We start from the raw sequence: 20,354 nt of genomic DNA, 5'->3' as shown, positions 1-20,354 counted from the left end.
AGGAGGAGTCTAATGGTTTCTAAGTTTCATTTGTTGCAATAATGCAACCACAACCGCCTCAGACGTGTAATTTAGCAGCAATTTTTTAGGAATAGTATAACATGGATAGCATTTTTAGCAATTTTTAAGAATAGCAATTTCCACCTTCATTTTTCATTTTTCAATAGCTAATAACTAATTATTAACTAATTAACTACTTTTTGTCCTAAAACTATCCTCTTTTTAATAATATATAGATTCTCATACATGCAAACGTCGATTGTTATTACTCCATCCGTTCATTTTTACTTGTCCATTATACTACAAATAAATTTGTATTTTTACTTATTCACTTTTGCATATCAAGAAAAGAGAATTTTTTTCTTTTCTTGTTTTACCCTTACATTAATTATTCATTTCCAAATCATTCTACAAGTTTAATGAGACCATACACTAATTAATGTGAGTATTATGGTAAAATATATACTTCATTTATTAAATCTTAAGGGGCGTGCAAAGTCAAATACGGTGGGAGTAGTATTAGTTATTGATTACATGAAATTGAGTCAATCTTTTTAATTAATGCTCAGATGAATCATCAATAAATCTGTAATCAGTATCAAGATTATACGTGAGATTCAGATTTTCAACCCCAAACTTCACGTGTGTTTCTCCCTTTTGTCCCATAATTTTGGCCTCATCTGAAGATTGGATGGTCAAATTGATGAGGACATAATGCATTTAACGGTCTTGGTCATAATGAAGGAGAAGGGACAATAATCCCACTAGATCGATACTCAATTCGGTGTACAATGAAAAAAAATAAAAATAAAATTGGTGTACAATAGATTATAACATTAAAGTTTATTGCTATCGATGCAAACTTATTATAAATTATTACTACTATTAATCCAAAATATTGAAGTAGAAATCACAGGTCTTTTATTAATTTAAATTTAAAAATAATTTTGTTCTCATCAAAACTTTAGAGAAGTGAAGTCCTTAGACTAACAACTTGTGTTGAAAGTGAAATTACGCAACTTATAGCAGATTCCAAGAAAAACTTATTTTGCCAGCCTATCGTTTTTTATCCCATATTTACGTTAAACCAGAATCTTTGGTTATTTTATTTTCAAATAAAAGTACTACTCCCTCAATTTCAATTTATTTATTTTACTTTTTTTTTTTAGTCTATTCAAAATGTAATATCTCACTCTTAAATTTGATAATTCTTTAATTTCAACATCCCACATAATATATTTATGACCACAAGATTAATAGATATTTTGATATATTAAGGACCCGTTTGGCCATGAGAATTATTCATTTTTTTCCGATTTTTTTTCCACTTTATTTGGCCATGAAAATACTTAAAATTCTGTTTCCACTTGCCGTACATTCAAACAATCAAATATATTTTTTTACAAAATTATGACCAAGCACAACTCTAACTTCAAAAATTTCAAATAAAGTGAAAAAAATTTAACTTCTATGGTCAAACGCCTACTAAATATTGTAAGACTACCGGACCTAAAAAAAAGTTTTCCCAGTCAGCATGCTGTACAGATCCTCAAATCCGAAATTAGTATAAGAGTGTATCAGCCCAATACAGAGCATTAAGTGTCAGTCCGTCGCACTGCGAGGAATCCCACTTCAACCAGTCTTCCTCAAAAAAGATTATTAAAATCAACAACTCAAAACCATTAAAATATAATTTTTTTTTCTCTCTCTTTCTCTCTTTATAAAGGTGGCGGAGTATTTGGGAGAACAAGTCAAGTGGCTCTAAAGCTGAAAATAAACTGAAAGCGTTTCATTGTCTCGTTCAACTAACAACACCACTTTCTACTAGAAAACTTTGCAGGTAATTCTTTCAAAACTCTGTTTTCTTCTTCCACTTCACTCGTTAATTTTCGACTGTATTCTTTTTTATTGGATCTGTGTTCGGTTCTTGATAGAAATTATATTTTTATTTTTCCATTTTTGTTGAATGTATTGAACAGAGTATTTTGGTGGGCGTTGAGAAGATGGCGGCTAGCTCGACCCCACAACCTCAGTTTATGACAAACACTGGAAATAGGAACCTTTCGAATGAGCCACTTATTGATGATATCGAATATGATCAGATTGTTGTACCCGAGGTCAATTTTTCTTTTCTTTCGCCTTACAACTTTTCTTCCATGTCTTTTGTGTCTTTTTGTGTTTCTTTTTGTCTTATGTTAACTTCACTTTTTTATACTTTATTCCAATGTCAAAAGTTCTACTACTTGTACATGCTCTAATTAAAAAAAAAAAGTAATATTGGGGTAATTTGATTAACTTCACATTGCGTTATTAGTTTTTTAGGCCCCGTTTGGACATAGTTTGAAATCATGTTTGGACATGTAAATTGAATATTTTAAGGAGTATTTTCTCTTATAGACATAAAAACTCCACAAGTTGTGAAAACTATCAAAACATTCTCAATTCTTATACAATCTTACCAAATGAGCAAGTCATAATTCATAACAAAATTAAACCGCTAATTCATAACAATCGGCTCAAAATTAATACTAGAAGACCTTTCTAAAAATACAATATCAATTGATCAAATTTTAGTTCAATAAATAAAATTAAACTATGGGTCTTGTTTTACAAAATTAAAAGGTTGGTAGACATAAATAAAATTTGGTAGAAGTTAATAAGATTGGTAAATGATTGTTGGGCGTAATTGTTAAAAATATCTACCAACTTATGGGTCTTCTTTTACAAAATATAAACTTATGGGTTAAATTTTATATTTAAAAAGTTGAAATCATGGTTTCAAATGCATGTCCAAACGCTGGTTTGAAACCATGGTTTCAAAACTCATTGCCAAACGCCTACTTAATATGCGTGTTTTTGGCTAAGGTGACACTTATTATGAGACGGAGGGAGTAATATCTTTTCTAAAAATATTATTATATTACGTATATATGATCTAATATATATGTCATGCTTATCTAAAGTACTGTCAACTAGAGCTATGAATAGGAAGTGTTACTAGAGACAACCGAGTTTTCATTATTTTGATTTATTATCTTATTTAACAGTCTTTTTATACTGTGAGTTTGATTTAGCTTTTTTTGTTTACCTGGTTATGGGAAAATTTGTAAGACTGGTAGATGAAAAGTTAACAGCAAATTTTAGGTTGGTGAATATATTAGAGAAGTTGGAAAGTGTGGATTTACTGATTTTCTTTTAAGTGAATTTTAGTGTATATATTGGATTTGTACTTTATTTTTACTATTTCTGAGTGACCCATTTTAATCTTAGCTGTTTTCGCCATTAGTAAATTTACTAGCTCCGAAAGGTTTTATAGTTATCGGACACTATAGTACTTACTACTTTTCTGACTTCTCTCTACTATCACATTTTTAAAATGATCATTATTTTGTTAAATCTGAAGTATGTTTACATTAGTCCATGTTTTATTTTGTAGCTACTCACACTTTTATTTACTATGGCACCCACTGATAAAAAAATTTCTCAATACGAAGACGAGCACGTGATGAGTTACGACATTTCATAGTTTTGATGATTTGACAAACATGCCAAGGACTAGGTCCTTGATCAGGTTCTCTGAACACTGTACATTACATGATAGCTGTAAATCTGTGTTTACTGTTCCGTCAGGCAGTACCACAGCAGCATAGCTGTATGCATGCTAAAAGCAAAAGACCAGTGTAACGTCTCTATTGAGGTCACATGCATCTCACATGATCCTCACATGCTGTCATTCGAGTTCCGATTTAAACAACATGTTGGCATTGTTTAAACCCATTACTTGAAAACCTAAAAAATCCAGATCTATACAAGTTTAGCCGCCACAATTGTCTTGGTGCCTTCAAGAACAAAGCTAAGTTCAAGGATCAGATCCAAACAACGGAAGATGTTATGAGTCCTAGAGTTGTCTAGTCTTTGTCTTTATGCTCTCTACATTGTAAACCCACACTTCCTGAAGAAGGGTTTTGTAGGCGTTTTGATTTTTATCAAGCTTTTGGTGTAAACACTTGGCTAGAGTTAGTCATAGTGTAGTTGAGATTCAGCTAGAGTTAGTTGAATCTGTTTGGTGTTGACTAGAGTTAGTCAAGAGTGTGCTTGCAGTAGAGTTATTGTAAGAGGAGGGATTAGTGGTTTAATTCCTAGGTTGCAAAAGCTTGTAATCTGAAATATTGCTCAGTTTAGTGAAGTTGGAAATCCTACTGTAGTGGGTCGTGGTTTTTAATCCCTTGAGCAAGGAGTTTTTCACGTAAATATCTTGCCTTAATTACTTTCTGTCTTATCTGTGAAACCAGTTCAGGGACTAGGTCCCTTAGACTGTTTTGGTAGATTCATAGGTTCTTTCAATTGGTATCAGAGCGGTGCTTTCTAAAAGGGTAACACCTATAAAGGATATCTCGTTATGTCTGATCCACCGAGTTTTGAGAGAGGAAAATTTATCAATAGGCCACCAAGATTCAATGGACAACATTATGAATGGTGGAAGGCAAGAATGCAGGACTTCATCACGGGACAAGACTCAGAGCTGTGGCACATCATCTGTGATGGCTCTCACTCTCCTATGGATGATTGTGTGACCAGTGTTGCAACAGATCCAAAGATAAAGGACGAACAAAATGATGCTGACAGGGAGGTAGTTCAAAAGGATATCAAAGCCAAAAACATACTTATTAGTAGTCTGGGATCAGAAGAATACAATTTTATTGCCCATTGCAAAACTGCAAAAGAAATCTGGAAGGCTCTCCAAAATACTTATGAAGGAATCAGTAGAGCAAAGCAGTCCAGGATTGAGATGCTTACTACTGAATATGAGTTCTTCAAAATGAAGGATGGTGAGTCAATTTTTGATATGTATGCTAGATTTTCCTCAATCATTGATGAGCTTTGTTCTCTGGGTAAAGGATATGAGGAAGAGTCTCTTAACCGTAAACTACTGTGGGCATTGCCAATATCATAGGAAAAGAAAGTGTGTACCATTGTTGAATCTGAAGATTTGGCAAATCTAACTCTTGATGAGCTTATATACGATCTCAAGACCTATGAGCTAAAAAAAAAAAAAAGATGAACAAAACAAGAAGCGAAGAAGGAAGAAGAGGAAAGTTACCAAGGATGAGGACAAAAGTAACCCAGGAAATGAGGAGTCTGAATTAACTCTCATTACTGAAGAACTGTCTAAGATGGGATGCTGCAGCAGAAATGCTCAAGAAGGAAAGGAAAAGAACCAGGTCCCGGTCGACAAGCTCAATTCAAAAACTGCTGCTGACATCATGGTAGAAGAGGCTCTGGCTGCTTGGGAAGATACCTCAGACAAATCTGAAGATGAAAATGATGCTGGGGAGGCATCCTCGATGGACATTGATGGTGAAGCTTCACGATATGATTCCATCCTTGCACTTGTGGCAAAATCTGAAGATGAGGATGACAAAGAGGTAAATCTTCTTGATGTTCAGAGAAATCTAAAAAACTACTCTCAAAAGAAGTTAATATCTCTTGCAAATGTATTGATTGATGCGTATCATAGCCTTGTAAATGAGAAAAACACTCTAAATGAGGATGTTGATGTTTTAGAACAAGCTAGAGATGATATAACAGCCACTATAGTGAATCTAAAGGAACAAGTTGAGGAATTGTCGAGAGATAATGCTCTGTTAAATAGCCAAATGAAAAAATGGATGAACACGCCTTGGAGAAAACAAGAGGGGAAGGGCAGTAAGACTCATCTTGAGATTGAAAGCAAACTTGAAAAGGCCAGGATGAGTCTCACTGATGAAGTAGAAAAGAATAGACTACTTCAAAAGGAGCTGAAACAAGTCAAAACTGAACTTGAGAAGTCACCGCTTTGGACTTTACCCTGGATAAAACTGCTACTACGCGCAATGGTAATGATAGAAAACAGAGTTTTGGTGCTAAAAAGGTCAAAAATCCCTACAATATGCAGGGTGAATGTTCCTCTGTGACTCAAAACTGGCGGTGCACTCATTATGATCATGCTGCTCATTATGAGGACTTGAGTAAAGCAAAAGCTCAGTCTGTACGCAGAAACAGAGAGGATATTGAGAACAGACCAAGAAAAAAGGGACTTGGTCCCCTTAAGAAGAAAAGTGTGCTACCAGCATGGGCAAACAGATATCTAGTTCACCCATACTATCATTACTTGGGACCCAAGTTGGTTTGGGTTCCTAAGTCCAACAAGTGATCATGTATGGAGGCTGGAGTGAGAGAGGGGCAATCGACAGTGGTTAGTACATGGTTATTGCTCTGAGCAAATGATTGAAAGATAGACAATTCTCTCTCACTTAATGCCTTAAAAGGTGGGAGTATGTTAGGTGGTAACATGAAGAGATTATATACTCGTTACAGGAGCAAAATTGACAAAACAGTCTCCCACAAATTTGAATATGCGTACCCAGTTGAAGGTTTGAACTACAAGTGTGCGAAGTGGTGTAAACTGCGGGGAGTTCAATGTGACAAACCTTATCTCATCAACAGACGGACACTTGAATTCTCTCAGTGATGTGAATGAAAATGTTACTGGTGCCTGAAGCAATGTCACTAAAAGTGAGATATGCAAATTGAAGAAACCGGTCCTTATGAAACCAATAGCAAATGACAACAAATTGAGTGCTGAAGATGAGAGGAGTTTAACCCGTTCTTCTGTTCCTAGAACACCCCACACTGTGTTTGGGAAGAGAAAGACAGGACTCATGAAGATATGGTCAGGTTAATGTTGATGAAGAATGGTATTTCCAGTATGCTATGAGTTAAGTGGGTGCTTGATCTGGCTCTTGCTTAAGTAAAATCTCTGTGAGCTGCCTAATGGAAAAGAAGCCCAAACTGAGCTGACTAAAGAGATTTGAGCTCAAATGCTTTAGTTTCAATGATCACGAGAAAGACTTGAAAAGGACTCAACTCTGAGAGTATGAAGAATTCCTCTTTGGATTTTCTTCTCATAACAAGGTTTTCTACATAGAAAATCAAATCACAAAAGCAGAGGGACACAGAGTGTAAAGCTGAAATGATAACTCAAGTTGAGGCTAGCAAACCAAGAATGGTGATCAAGACTCGTAGAGGTTCATAATGGATCAAATGTAGAGGTACACGCTATCTCAAATGCTGAAATTCAAGTATCCAACTGAAAGCTCAATGATCTCATCATCTTGATGCTGAAATCACTTCTCTAGACTCTGGGATCCAAACCAGGTCTAAGGAAGAGCTTCATCTCCTTAAGAAGTACAAAGTGTGGAACCCGGTCCTTAAATACTCAGACAACTGTAGTTAGGACTAAGTTGGTGTTTTGCAATAAGCCTTGATGACTTGGAAAACACCACAAGGGACAAAGAAGGACTTATGACTCAAGGAGGCAAACAAGAGGAGGAAAGAGAGTGTGTCAAACTCATGGACAGTAATTCTAAAGTGAGAATGGCAATTAAGGCAAATTTCTCTTTGGGATTGCAAATAGCTGCCATCAAAAGGCACCTTGATCAGTCAACTGAAGTGTATCAAGAAATTGCTCAAAGGTTCAGGACAGAGGATGTTGAGACCACTGAAGTGTCAAGTGGATCTCTGTTGCACATAATTGCTGGAAAACACTACTTTGTGTTAAGTGCTGGGTCATATGCTAAATTTCATCCAAGTTCAAAAGAGTCTCCTCTGAAGATTGGTAAGAGGGTACAGAAGTTTCGTGAGAGGTGGAAGGACCTGGTCCTTACTCTCCCTTTGGAGATAACATTAGCTTGGTCAGATATGCTGAAGATATTTAAACTGGATTCTTGGTGGATATGAAAAGTATTTATGGAATGGGACATTCTGAGGGATAATGTGAAGAAAGTGTCATTTTACATGAAGGTTTGCAAGATAAACCAGTTTGCACGCATCCTCATCAAGGCTTTAAGAAGGAAGCATCTTGAGAAAAATCAGCTGGAGTTGGGTCTGTTCAAAATCATCCAGTGGCTCCTCAATGACTGGCTATGTTAAGAGAAAAGATACAGTGCGCGAAGTGTTTTTTGGAGATATCTAACTCACTCTTATACCATTACAGGTATGCTCACATGGCAATCTCAGGACAACATAAATGTTGGAGACATTGCACTCTTCAGGGTTTTTGCCTAAGCTTTTATCAAAAGTGTCAAGGGACCAGGTCCCTCTGACTTAGGTTAGTGGTCTTTTCAAGCACTTACATACTTTTTAATTTTGCCTGAGTGTCATGTCATTATTAGTTCCCGCTTCTTTAAAAATGAGCCTAATCGTTACATCTCCTCCGATCCGACCCATTTTCAAATAATTTTTTCTCTCTTAACCAATCAGAAAATGTTCCTTCTCCATATATAAACCAAAATTCCCTCTCTCGTCTCTCACTTTATTCACCTTTCGATCAAAAACCCTTTTTCATTCTTGTTCAATCTCCTCTCTTTAGCACAAAATCAACTATGTCTAACCTAAAATCTTCATCTCCCACTACCACCAAAGCCAACCTTACACCCTCTCCTACCAAACCATCTACTTCATCAAACCAAAAGTCACCCCCATCACCCACAAAATCTCAAAACTCCACTGACCAAAACCCTACCTCTTTCTCACCAAAAATAGTTATTCCTGGTCTCTCTACAACTAATAAGAACCCTACATATGGGAAAATTGTCCCCTCTTCTGTAACCCTAAACCCTTCAGGAAAACCCGATACCCAAGGGAGTCTGACAACCTCCAAAAACCTTGACCACACTGAGGAAATCATTGAGAAGGTTGACGAAATGGAGGCAACGCTGAAGATGGTCCAGTAGTGGCAGAGGACATGCTAAAAAATGAAGCAAGGGTTTCAAAAGAACCAACACTGAACTCAGGTAACCCGAATCCTCTGGATAGTAAAATAAGTATAGGAGAAATTTTAAATGTGGATCTGTAGTTACTGAGTGTGAAGAAAGGGAGAGCGAACTTTTAAACAAAAAGGATGTAGAGGAAAAATCAAATGTTGAACCTGAAACTTCTACATGTGGGAAGGGAAAGAGTAGCCCTGTAATTGCTGAATTTTTGGCTGAAAACAGAGATAAACTAGGAGAAGATGTTGAGAATATAGGGGTTAGTGATGACATTGGACAAGAATTGTCGATTGAGAGTGAAAATGTGAGAGTTGGTTTGGATAATGCTGGTGAAAACCTTGATGATATTGTAACAAAGGTTGTGAGTGATATTGCTGAAAGAGAAACTGAGAAGGAGAATGTAGAGACTCAGAGGGAACAGGGGAGTCTCGGTGAAACGAAGGCTGCGAATGAGGAACCTGGTCTCGAAGGAGAATGTTTGGATGTTGTACCCCTATCCACTTTTCCATGGGAATGATCCTTAGACAGGGAACCTGGTTTCTCACAACCATCTAAGAAGGGAAACACAACCAAGATGAAACATGTTGCTAAGAAGAAAACGTCTTCACAACAAAGTACGAAACCACCCACTGACAAACCCAGAACCCGAGCACAATTTGACTCTACTCTTTAGTCAAGTAATGGGAAGAGTACAGGAAAGAAGAGAAAATTTGTAAAAACTACTGAATTAAGCCGATTAAGAGATGAGGAAGAAGTGGTGACTGTGCCTGAGTCACAGGAGGAAGAAGAAGAGGAGCAGGCTCTATTGGAACGGAAAAACTGTAAAAGGAAAGGAAATCTGCAGTTGAAAAGAAGAAAACTACAGTGAGTAAGGTAGAGACTGAGAAAGATGCTGTTGAAGAGAACAGGGGGAAGAAAATTTCTAAGTCCCCAAAGAAAAGGAAGAGCAATGAAACTGAAGAAGCAGGTTCATCCAAAAGGAGAAAGGTGAATGCAAGCAAGGGGCCTGGTTCTTCGAAACAAGGAAAACTGAGGAAGGAGGAAGCAAAGTTGAGACAAAAAAAATCTGAGAGGACAAAAGGTGCTGCTTGGCAGGATGTTCGATCCTGAGGTGGTTGGGCACCAAGGATTATAGGAGTTGATGGAGATTCTGAGAGCTCAACAATGGGACCATTTACTTGAGGGTCATGCGTTGGCCTATGAGAAGGAGGTAGCTGAATTCTTTGTGAATTTGCAATACACTGATGAGTGATGACCATATCTTGGCGTGCAAGGTTGGAAAGGTTGATTTCACTATGGATGAAACTCAGTTGGGAGAGATTCTGAAGGTCCCAACCGAGGGAGTCAAAAAACTTGGAAATGACAAAGACATCAAGGCATCTGATGATTTCAAAAGTCTCATAGTTAGGATAGGACAGCAGGTGACTACTGAGACACTCTACAAGAAGCAAATGAAGCCTCAATATCAGCTTCATTTTTAGCTTGTCAATAAAGTGGTGTTGCCCAGGATTGAGAAGAGGTGCATTACCTCTAAGAAGGACCTGTTCCCTAATGGAGATACTGGATGGTGGACATATGGCCAACTTACCTTCCATCGTGATTGAGCACATGATGAAGATCGTGGACACAAGAGATGGTAGGCATGGTCTCCCCTATGGTTTCTTCTTGACGAAAATGTTTTGAGCATTTTAAGGTTGTCACTGGCAAAAGTCACCAAAGGGACTAAGAAACAGATGTTTTCCTTGGGCACATTAGAGGAGTGTGATTTTATGAAAAAGAAAGGGGGAGCTGGATCTACTTCAACCATTTTTAGTCTCATTGAGGTGAATGAGAAGAACTTGGCTGAGGTGGAGAGGCTGCAGGTTGAAAATGCCTTGTTGAAAATTGAAAATGCTAAGCTGAAGGTAAAGGGACCTGGTCCTAGTGGGGTGGAAGCAGCAGAGGTTGCTGAGCTGAGAGAAGATAATGCCAAGCTGAAGATGAAGGTTAAAGAACTTCAGAAGGAGCTCTTGGACACCCACAAAGCTGCAGATGCCAGGCTGGACATGATGTTCAAAGCTCTCAACCCCTCCAAACCTGCAAACCCATGACCAAATCCGTTTAGTTCACTATTTTGTTTAAACTCTCTCCTTGCTTTTGCAAATACTTCTTTTGGTCTGAATGATGACATTGGCACTATGGCAACTTTATTTTGTATGTTTGTGGTAACGAATTGACTGCTAAGTTCTTCTCTGTAACAATTAGTTCAAATGGCACTCTCTCTGTTTTGTGCATATGCCTCTCATTTGTATTGTTCTTGTTGCTTCTGTTAGTGCTCATTCTGAGTTTGCCCAAGTGGCCTGAGGTAATATCTTTGAACTTCTTTGAGCTTGTGCTAAACTTATGACTCTTTTCGATGATGCCAAAAGGGGGAAATAGTTTTGATGTTCGATGCAAATGAAAGTGAAACGTCTATAATGCTGCAGTCATATCCACTAGGGGAATCTTGGTCCCCCAAATGAGATTGATATGGTTCATGATGCTGAGGGCCATATTCTCAGGGGAAAGTAAGTCCCAATGAACTTGATATAGTTGGCTGAATGTTGCATAGCTGTTTTGGTTACATAACATTTGACAATGTCAACATGAAGTTGAGGGTCTAATCTACAAAGGAACCTGGTCCCACAGGTACAAATGAAAAAATTGTAAACTCTTATCCTGCTGGAGTTTACTATGAAGAGGAAATCTGTTTCTCAGGGGGAACATCAATTACATGTTTGTCATCATCAAAAAGGGGGAAATCGATGAGTTAAGACATTTCATATTGATTTGACAAACATGCCAAGGACCAGGTCCTTCATCAGGTCTCCTGAACACTATACATTACATGACATACTTTGTAAAGATGTGTGCCTTTATTCCGTCGGGTAGTACCACAAAGAAAGATAGCTATATGCGTAAAAGCAAAAACGGATCAAAAGATAACGTCTCTAGGTGAGGTCACGTACATCTCGCACATCCTCAACGCTCTCATTCGAGTTCCTATTTAAACAACATGTTGGCATTGTTTAAACCCATCACTTGAAAACCTAAAAAATCCAGATCTATACAAGTGCAGCCGCCACAATTCTCTTGGTGCCTTCAAGAACAAAGCTAATGCAGCCGCCACAATTCTGTTGGTGCCTTCAAGAACAAAGCTAAGTTCAAGGATCATATCCAAACAATGGAAGATGTTATGAGTCCTAGAGTTGTCTAGTCTTTGTCTTTATGATCTCTACATTGTAAACCCACACTTCCTCAAGAAGGGTTTTGTAGGCGTTTTGTTTTTTATCAAGCTTTTGGTGTATACACTTGGCCAAAGTTGGTCATAGTGTAGTCGAGGTTCAGCTAGAGTTAGTTGAATCAGTTTGGTGTTGACTAGAGTTAGTCAAGAGTGTGCTTGCAATAGAGTTATTGTAAGAGGAGGGATTAGTGGTCTAATTCCTAGGTTGCAAAAGCTTGTAATCTGAAATATTGCTTAGTTTAGTGAAGTTTGAAATCCTACTGGGTAGGTCGTGATTTTTAATCCTTTGAGCAAGGAGTTTTCCACGTAAATATCTTGCCTTAATTACTTTCTGTCTTATCTGTGAAACCATTTCAGGGACTAGGTCCCTTAGATTGTTTTGGTGGATTCATAGGTTCTATCAGCACATAATCTGGTTTATTGTGACAGTGTATGACTAGTTATTTTAATGGAGTTCTTTCTTGATCTTGAAATTATGTGAATTCTCTATCATAGTTCTACTTCTGAGCTGCTCTTGAGCCGAGGGTCTTCCGGAAACAGCCTCCTTATCTTCCGAGATAGGGCTAAGGTCTGCGTACACTTTACCCTCCCCAGATCCCACATTGTGGGATTTCACTGGGTATGTTGTTGTTGTAGTTCTACTTCTGAACTGGTGTTGAACGTTGTACTTCTGACTTTACCACCCGCCAATGTGATGAGTTATCACTTAAGTGGTTTTTTTTTCTTATATGGCGGAGGGTGAAAGCTGATAAAACGAACTCCTGTAACCCCTTTGTCTCCCCTCATATTATGTCTAGCTCTTCAATGTATATGATCCAGCTATTGTCCACTAGTTACAGTTGGAATAAGTCTCTTCATTTTGTTCTATGTTCTTATATTTACAGAAGAGAAGCTGGAAGAACATCTTTTCATACATTGGTCCTGGTTTCCTTGTTTCTATTGCCTATATCGATCCTGGAAATTGTAAGTCTTGGTAATGAATTTGGATTTACTGATCACATATTTTACTTATTCAATTAACTGAATTTTCTCTGCACAATGTGTCTTGCAGTTCAAACTGATTTACAAGCCGGAGCTCAGTACAAATACGGGGTGTGTACCTGCTTTATCCTGTTCTTCTTAATCTATTGTACATATGTCTTGAGTAATTTTTAGGGGAAAAATAGTTCATCCAGAAATTACACTGCATATATCAACAAAAATATATATTGTTCTGCAAATGAATTTTTTGTTGAGAGTTCCAATACCTTTAATAGAACTGTAATGTATTTGATGAGACTTAAACTTTGGATATAGTCTCATCAAGTTTCTTCCAGATTCAAAGTGAAGAACATGAAAGAGCTTGTTTATCCAAATTATTTTCTTACTCTTTTATATGTGAATCTAAGGAGTCTCTTAGGGCTGTTCTTTATATATTCACTTTTTTTCTGTTGATTGACATATACAATTATCTAACGAAACCCATACATGTTTCGCAGTTGCTTTGGATAATTTTACTGGCTTCCTTTGCCGCTCTTGTGATCCAATCCCTGGCAGCAAATTTAGGGGTTGTCACAGGTTCATGATTTTTGATTACTTGATCTCCTTATCAGTCTAAGAATCATTAGAGGGATGATAGCAATGTACTCCTCGCTTTGTTACAGGAAAGCATTTAGCGGAGCATTGTAGAAAGGAATACGCAAAGCTGCCAAATTTCATCTTATGGGTCATAGCTGAAATCGCTATTGTGGCTTGTGACATTCCTGAGGGTAAGTGTTCACAAATCGACATAATAAAACTTCAATCTTTCTTGATACAATCTCATAACATTACTTTTCTTAGCATGCTTATTGGTCAGGAGGTTTACTATAGTCCTTTTGGTTCCGCCTTCGTTTATAATAATTTTCTCATCACTAATAATCCAATTAGAATGTGCTCAAATCTTCAAGGAAAAGAACGACACATCTCTCATGCTGAAGTTATTTAAGCTCATTCACGTCAGAGAGGGCCATTAACTTTAGTTTTAGTATTTATCAGTTGTCTGAATGCCCAACATAAGGAAATAAAATATAACCAGAACAATATGAAGTCATGCCGATTATTTGTTGGTCAATCCTCTTTGATGTTATCTTTTTTGTTAACTCTATCTCATTTTATGTCAATTTTGTGTGGTTCTCGTTACGTGTATACATGTGGTTGTATGAGAAAGGAGCGGTTCCTAGAACTCCTGCTATCTGAAGGGTCAATATGAGCATATGTTCAAGGAAAGCTAAAACTTCTCTCTTGCGAAACTTTTTATTTAAACTTTGCACAACATGGTGCTTTAGGACGTTGATTCTTGACCAGCTGTGCGGAAAAATTAGCTGTAGATTACCAAAAAATTGAAAGGACCGAATAGCTTAGCCATTTCGTATTGAAGTTGGACTTCTGTTGAATTTCTTTTAATCCAGTGTTCTTTCAATCGTGCAGTTATTGGGACAGCGTTTGCTTTAAACATGCTCTTCAAAATACCAATATGGTGTGGTGTGCTTATCACAGGGCTGAGTACCTTGACTCTACTTCTATTGCAACAATATGGGGTATGTGTATATCACTCACTTGGAAAACCCATGCACTGGAAACGAGAGTCTACTTAAAGCAGTTATCTCTATATCTATCCGTCTCTATGATTTAGTGACAAGTGAAGTGCACTAACATTACAGGTTCGGAAACTTGAATTCTTTATTGCGTTCCTTGTACTTACCATGGCCATATGCTTCTTTGTGGAGCTTGGATATGCAAAACCCGACTCCTCAGAAGTTATCCACGGGCTTTTCGTTCCTCAACTCAAAGGGACTGGTGCTACTAAGCTTGCTATTTCCCTTCTTGGTGCTATGGTTATGCCGTAAGTGTGTATAAGTGTTATCTATATTATCTTTTGGATAATCATTCTACTATTGTCATGCTGATAATTTTCACTTTCTGCAGCCACAATCTTTTCCTCCATTCAGCTCTGGTGCTTTCCAGGAAAATTCCTCGATCTGTCAATGGCATCAAAGTATGTTTAGTATTGAAAAACCTCCTCATATCTTTTCTAATAATGAAAAACCTCCTTACGCATACTCATCAACCTAAGAAAAGAAAACGAAGAGAAAATTTGACTATCCTATGCTTGTTGATGTTAGTTGCGAAGCAAGTAGCATTGTTCTATAGTTGGTGCATAGGGGTCATACTATGAAACTATAAACTCATGTTGTCATTTTGTCTTGAAGATGTTCTCATACCCAAATTTATCAATAATTTATTAGTTCACTCATTGTATGGTTAGGCAAGTTAATTGGATTACCCTTAACTGTTTTAGTGTCATGATCTTTTTTTTTTTTTTTCTATTTAGAAATTCTGTATTCAATTATGTTACATGTGTGCTTGTTTGACAGAATTAGTGAAATAAATTATTTTCAGGAGGCATGCAGATATTATCTGATTGAAAGTGGCCTGGCTTTGATGGTGGCATTTCTTATTAACGTATCAGTTATCTCAGTAAGTGGTGCTGTTTGCAATTCCCCTTCTATGAGCTCAGATGATCGGGAGAAGTGTGAGGACTTAGACTTGAACAAAGCTTCCTTTTTACTCAAAGTAAGTGATACCACACAGCAACTTCATGCTATTCAATTACATAAAACTACATCTTTTTCATCCATTTTATAATGTTTTAAGTCTTCATGACAATGTTCTTTTTACGTTACTACTTACAGAATGTTTTAGGCAACTGGAGTTCCAAGCTATTTGCAATTGCTTTACTAGCATCAGGGCAGAGTTCGACCATAACTGGGACATACGCTGGGCAGTACGTTATGCAGGTAATCTCATGCTATATCATTTTGTCTAATCATTTCTCATATTCCTTTTGACATTTAAAAAGCATAACATGATCACCTGTGTTCTACTTTGTTAAGATCTAAGACAAGCATTTTGGAATGTATCTGTATTGTCAATGGTCAATAAGGGGTTGTTCTTATTCAAAGCACATGTTACCTACTTATATTAAGTTCATTCTTATGCAACTAACTATATGAAATGCCCTTACATCCAGTTTCAGTTGGTGCATTGTATCCATTCTTTCCCTTTTTTTGGCCCCAAAGATTGAGGGTTTTCATTTTGTGCTTTTTGTTGAGATTTGTTTATTGAGATATTTTGGCTTAATTTCCACCTTCCAACATAAAATATGGAAGAAGACACTGTATATGGATCTTTTTGAAGTGATAAGATATAATGTATACTATATTCCTTTCTTGGGATTAGCTCATTCTATAGAGAGACTGATTTCTTAATTTATTTTTAAAAAAAAAAACTTGAGAAATTGCTCAGTGAGTGTTATATTTCTGTATCTTAAAACTAGGGGAGGGATGAGGTTCTATAATATATAACTGTTAGGTTAAATCAAATTAGTGCTCTGTTTTGATAATCTGTGTAGGTTTATCCAAAGTTGGTGCTTGATTGGTGGACCTTCATGATTAATTTAAGTTAAATCATAAATGTAAAACCAAAACTCTTCCTTATCTGGTGCAACAGAGCCACAGTGAATTTCATAAAATGTCATAATTCATAGTTGTTCAACTACGATTTGTTTCTTTAATTTACACTTCCAATTTTATTGTTTCTGTAGGGTTTTCTTGATTTACGACTGAAGCCGTGGATTAGGAACTTCTTAACTCGATGCTTAGCCATAGTTCCAAGTTTAATTGTTTCACTCATTGGAGGTTCTGGCGGGGCTGGAGACTTGATCATTATTGCTTCGGTAAAGTATCTGTACTTGAGCCTTTCATACAGTTATTAGAAAACTGGCCATCCTGTGGAATTTTCTTTTGTGGTATGAAATTGGCATTGGATAATGTAAACTTGGAAAGTAGGATGTTATGGAGGACGCAGATTAGGGTAGAAGGCTAGTAGATAGTCCCGCTTACCCTTTCGTACTAGTAGTCGTATTTTGCCCTATAGTTTCTTGTCATTTGTTTTATGCTACTATCTGTCGTTCCTTGTACATCGATTATTTTATTTATCTGTGGTAGCTACTGCTCCTTTTTTTTTTTTTTCCAGACTGTTTTATCATGATTTTTCGCTTTCATTATTTCATTTCCATTTTGCTTTGAATTGCTTGTCCTTATTTAACCTTTTTTTGCCATGCTTTCTCTTGAGCCAAGGGTCTTTCGGAAACAGTCTCCTTACCTTCCGAGGGGAGGGGTAAGGTCTGTGTACACTTTACCCTCCTCAGACCCCACATGGTGGGATTTTACTGGGTATGTTGTTGTTATTGTTAAACTTGGAAAGTAGATTGTTCGGGTCTGCCACTTGCCTGATCTTGGCCTATGTCCCTTTTACTCTTCAAAAGTGAAGTGGCCGTTTGAATCTGTTTGATATTGTGGATTTAAGTTTAAGACCACCACCATTTACGCCAAGCTCTTTTTTTATATGTAACACACATAAATTGACTTTTTTATAGGAACTATTCATAAGTCTGATAATTAACATTGAAATTGATCTCCTTAAAAAGGACTATGGACTGAACTGTTCATAAGTCTGATAATTAACATTCAAACATGTGCATTTTTTGCACTGGCACAACCCTGGTTGTCATTTTCTATATATTTCTGTTCTTACCATACAAATACAACCGGTCAGGAAGATGAAAAAAGACATACTTAGTTGTCCAGATTCTTAGTTCACCCAGTTATTAAGAGGTGGTTTAGGGCTTTACTGACGAGTTAATTCTGACCCTCAGAGTAATTAATAGAAAGTTTTTGCTGGAGTTGATACTGACCTTCGTTTGACTATACTATATTTTTTTAAGATTTCATAATGTTTCATAGCCGTTGGTCCTTTCAACTCATTCCTGATCGTACAATGAAGCTTTTACTTTTGTTTGGTTCATTTAGAGGAGCCTTACAAGCACACAATTGCTATATAGTTACTATCGGCACACTAGGCACTCAATACGGTGTAGAATATTTAACACTAAAGAATATTTAACACTAAAGTTTATTGCTAATGATTGAACGATGTTATAAAACTGATGTCTCAATTTTTACCCGGCCGACAATGTTTTCCGGATATGTTTTAAATTTTTAATATTAATCCAAGTACTTATTTGTATTCTGCAGATGATCTTATCTTTTGAGCTCCCCTTTGCTCTGATTCCATTGCTCAAATTCACAAGCAGTAAAACCAAGATGGGTTCACATGCAAATCCAGTTGCGGTGAGAAGTCATCCAGATGCACTTTTTTTTTTATTCCTGCATATTATTATAGCACCAATAATAACATCTTTTTACAGGTTTCAGCAGCGACCTGGGTTATTGGCACACTAATCATGGGAATAAATATATATTATTTAGCAGAAAAGTTAGTTACCTCACTCAAGGAGAGCCATTTAGGAAAGGGAGTTAAGGTTCTATGTGGAATCTTAGGCGCCTTGTGTTTGTTAGTTTATCTGAGCAGTATCTTGTACTTGGCTATCCGAAAAAATAAGGAGAGCACACATCTTCTGGCGCTCACAGGGCAAGAAGGTTTACAAGTTTCTGAATCGAACAATCTACCTAGAGAGGACATTTTGCGCATGCAGTTACCTCAGGAGAGGAGAACCACCAATTGACATGTTTACTGAAGGTTTAAAAGTAGCTGGTGCTGTGTATAATGCAGTTAGAACTCATTTCGACTTAACCTGTTTTCGATAGGCATTATTGCCATTGATCCAGAGTTGTAATGTTAGAATTAGTTTGAAATGAGGAGTCCCATCCCATATAGACTTTTATATAGAAAGAACTGCTATGCCTCCTAATAGGCCAATTATGAAAATAAAATTAGCTCTATTATCTATGTTTCCTTGATCTTGAGTTTTATCTGTATTTCCATAATTTTGATTTTTTTTGGTCGTTGGTTTCTTTTCGTTGTTAATCTTGTATAAGGGTCTTGTGATGAGAAATTTTATGTTAAAGGCCAATAATCAGTTCTTTTCTGAAAAAATGGCCTGTTAAAATGGTGAGTATAATTTACTCATTGTTGCGCCTTCAGAACTTTTTTTGGGGTGGAAGATATATACTATAAATTGTAATTGGTATACCCGGTAATCCAGAATAGAGGTGTCATATGCAGTGTTAATATTAATGGCATGCCTGTTCGTTAATTTCTTATCATTTTTATTTGAATATTTAAGCTTCATATTACACTGTAATTTGTAATACGGCTCTAAATTGTAATACTTTTTTAGTTTTTGAATTATGCTTCAACATATTTTCATATTGACGCTATACATGTTCAAATCGAATGAGCTTTTTTCTTCCAATTTTCTATGGGCAATTCGCACGATTGCCCATACATTTTTTTGCGCGGACTGCTTCTTTTGGGGTGGTCCTTAATTTTTGTCCCTGAAATTGCTGATCTTTAATTTTTGCCCTTCGCCTATAATATCTCAAGGTATTGGGTTACTCAGAAAAAAAAACCGCAAGGCAGGTTTGGTAGCAAAGTATGCTTATTCGGGCAAAAGTCTGCCTTATAAGGCAGAGATTTGCCTTGCAAAGTAAAAGAAAAAAAAAAAAAATTGGCCTCAAGGCAGAATTTTGCATTAAGGCTAACCTCTGCCTTATAAGGTTGACTTTTGCTCGAATAGACATACTTTGCTACCAAACTCTGCTTTGCGAAATCCAAACTCTGATTTGCGAATTTTTTAAAAAAATTTGACTGAGTAGAGGGTTCGAACCCGGAATCCATGAATTTTTAGGCAAGGGCCAAAAATTAAAGACCACCAATTTGAGGGCCAAAAATTAAAGACCACCCCCAACAAAGGGAAATCATGCAAATTGCCCTTGCCCATATCTTGGGGTGGTCTTCAATTTTTTGTCCCTCACATTGTTGATCTTTAATTTTTGCCCTTCGGCATGTTTAGTAATAAAAAAGAGGCCGAAAATACTCCTGACATTCTGGGTTCGAAAACCAGCAGAGTAAAAAGAATAATTTCGCAAGGCAAGATTTTCATAGAAACTATGCCTATTCGGGCAAAGTTACATAGAAACTATTCCTTTTTCGGCATAGTTCTGTAGAAATTAAGTTATCCTGCAGAACTATGCCTTAAGATATAACTTTGCCCGAATTGACATAGTTTCTATGAAAACCTTGTGTTGCAATTTTTTTTATACTCTGTTGGGGTTCGAACCCAGAATCTCTGATTTCATAGACCATTGAATAGGGTGATTTTGACCTACACATTTTCATTAAATGAGAAGTAGGGGCAAAATTAAAGACCAGCGATTTGAAGGGCAAAAATTAAGGAC

At 36.8% G+C, this 20,354-nt stretch overlaps 1 protein-coding gene across 1 annotated transcript; it reads left to right on the top strand.

Moving 5' to 3' along the window:
* Positions 1 to 1,607: 1,607 nt before the first annotated feature.
* On the top strand, positions 1,608 to 18,920 carry LOC132055638 (metal transporter Nramp1-like). The gene is made up of 14 exons (XM_059447565.1): positions 1,608 to 1,840; positions 1,980 to 2,117; positions 12,957 to 13,035; positions 13,124 to 13,164; positions 13,551 to 13,629; positions 13,716 to 13,820; positions 14,521 to 14,630; positions 14,754 to 14,935; positions 15,019 to 15,088; positions 15,493 to 15,666; positions 15,786 to 15,890; positions 16,697 to 16,828; positions 18,189 to 18,284; positions 18,362 to 18,920. Exons 2-14 carry the CDS (start codon positions 2,004 to 2,006, stop codon positions 18,677 to 18,679), a joined length of 1,605 nt encoding a protein of 534 aa, XP_059303548.1. The 5' UTR covers positions 1,608 to 1,840; positions 1,980 to 2,003; the 3' UTR covers positions 18,680 to 18,920.
* The last annotated feature ends 1,434 nt before the right edge of the window (positions 18,921 to 20,354 follow it).

This window comes from Lycium ferocissimum, chromosome 5 (genome assembly GCF_029784015.1).
Source record: "Lycium ferocissimum isolate CSIRO_LF1 chromosome 5, AGI_CSIRO_Lferr_CH_V1, whole genome shotgun sequence".
Lineage (NCBI taxonomy): Eukaryota > Viridiplantae > Streptophyta > Magnoliopsida > Solanales > Solanaceae > Lycium > Lycium ferocissimum.
This window is presented reverse-complemented; position numbering and strand designations above follow the sequence as displayed.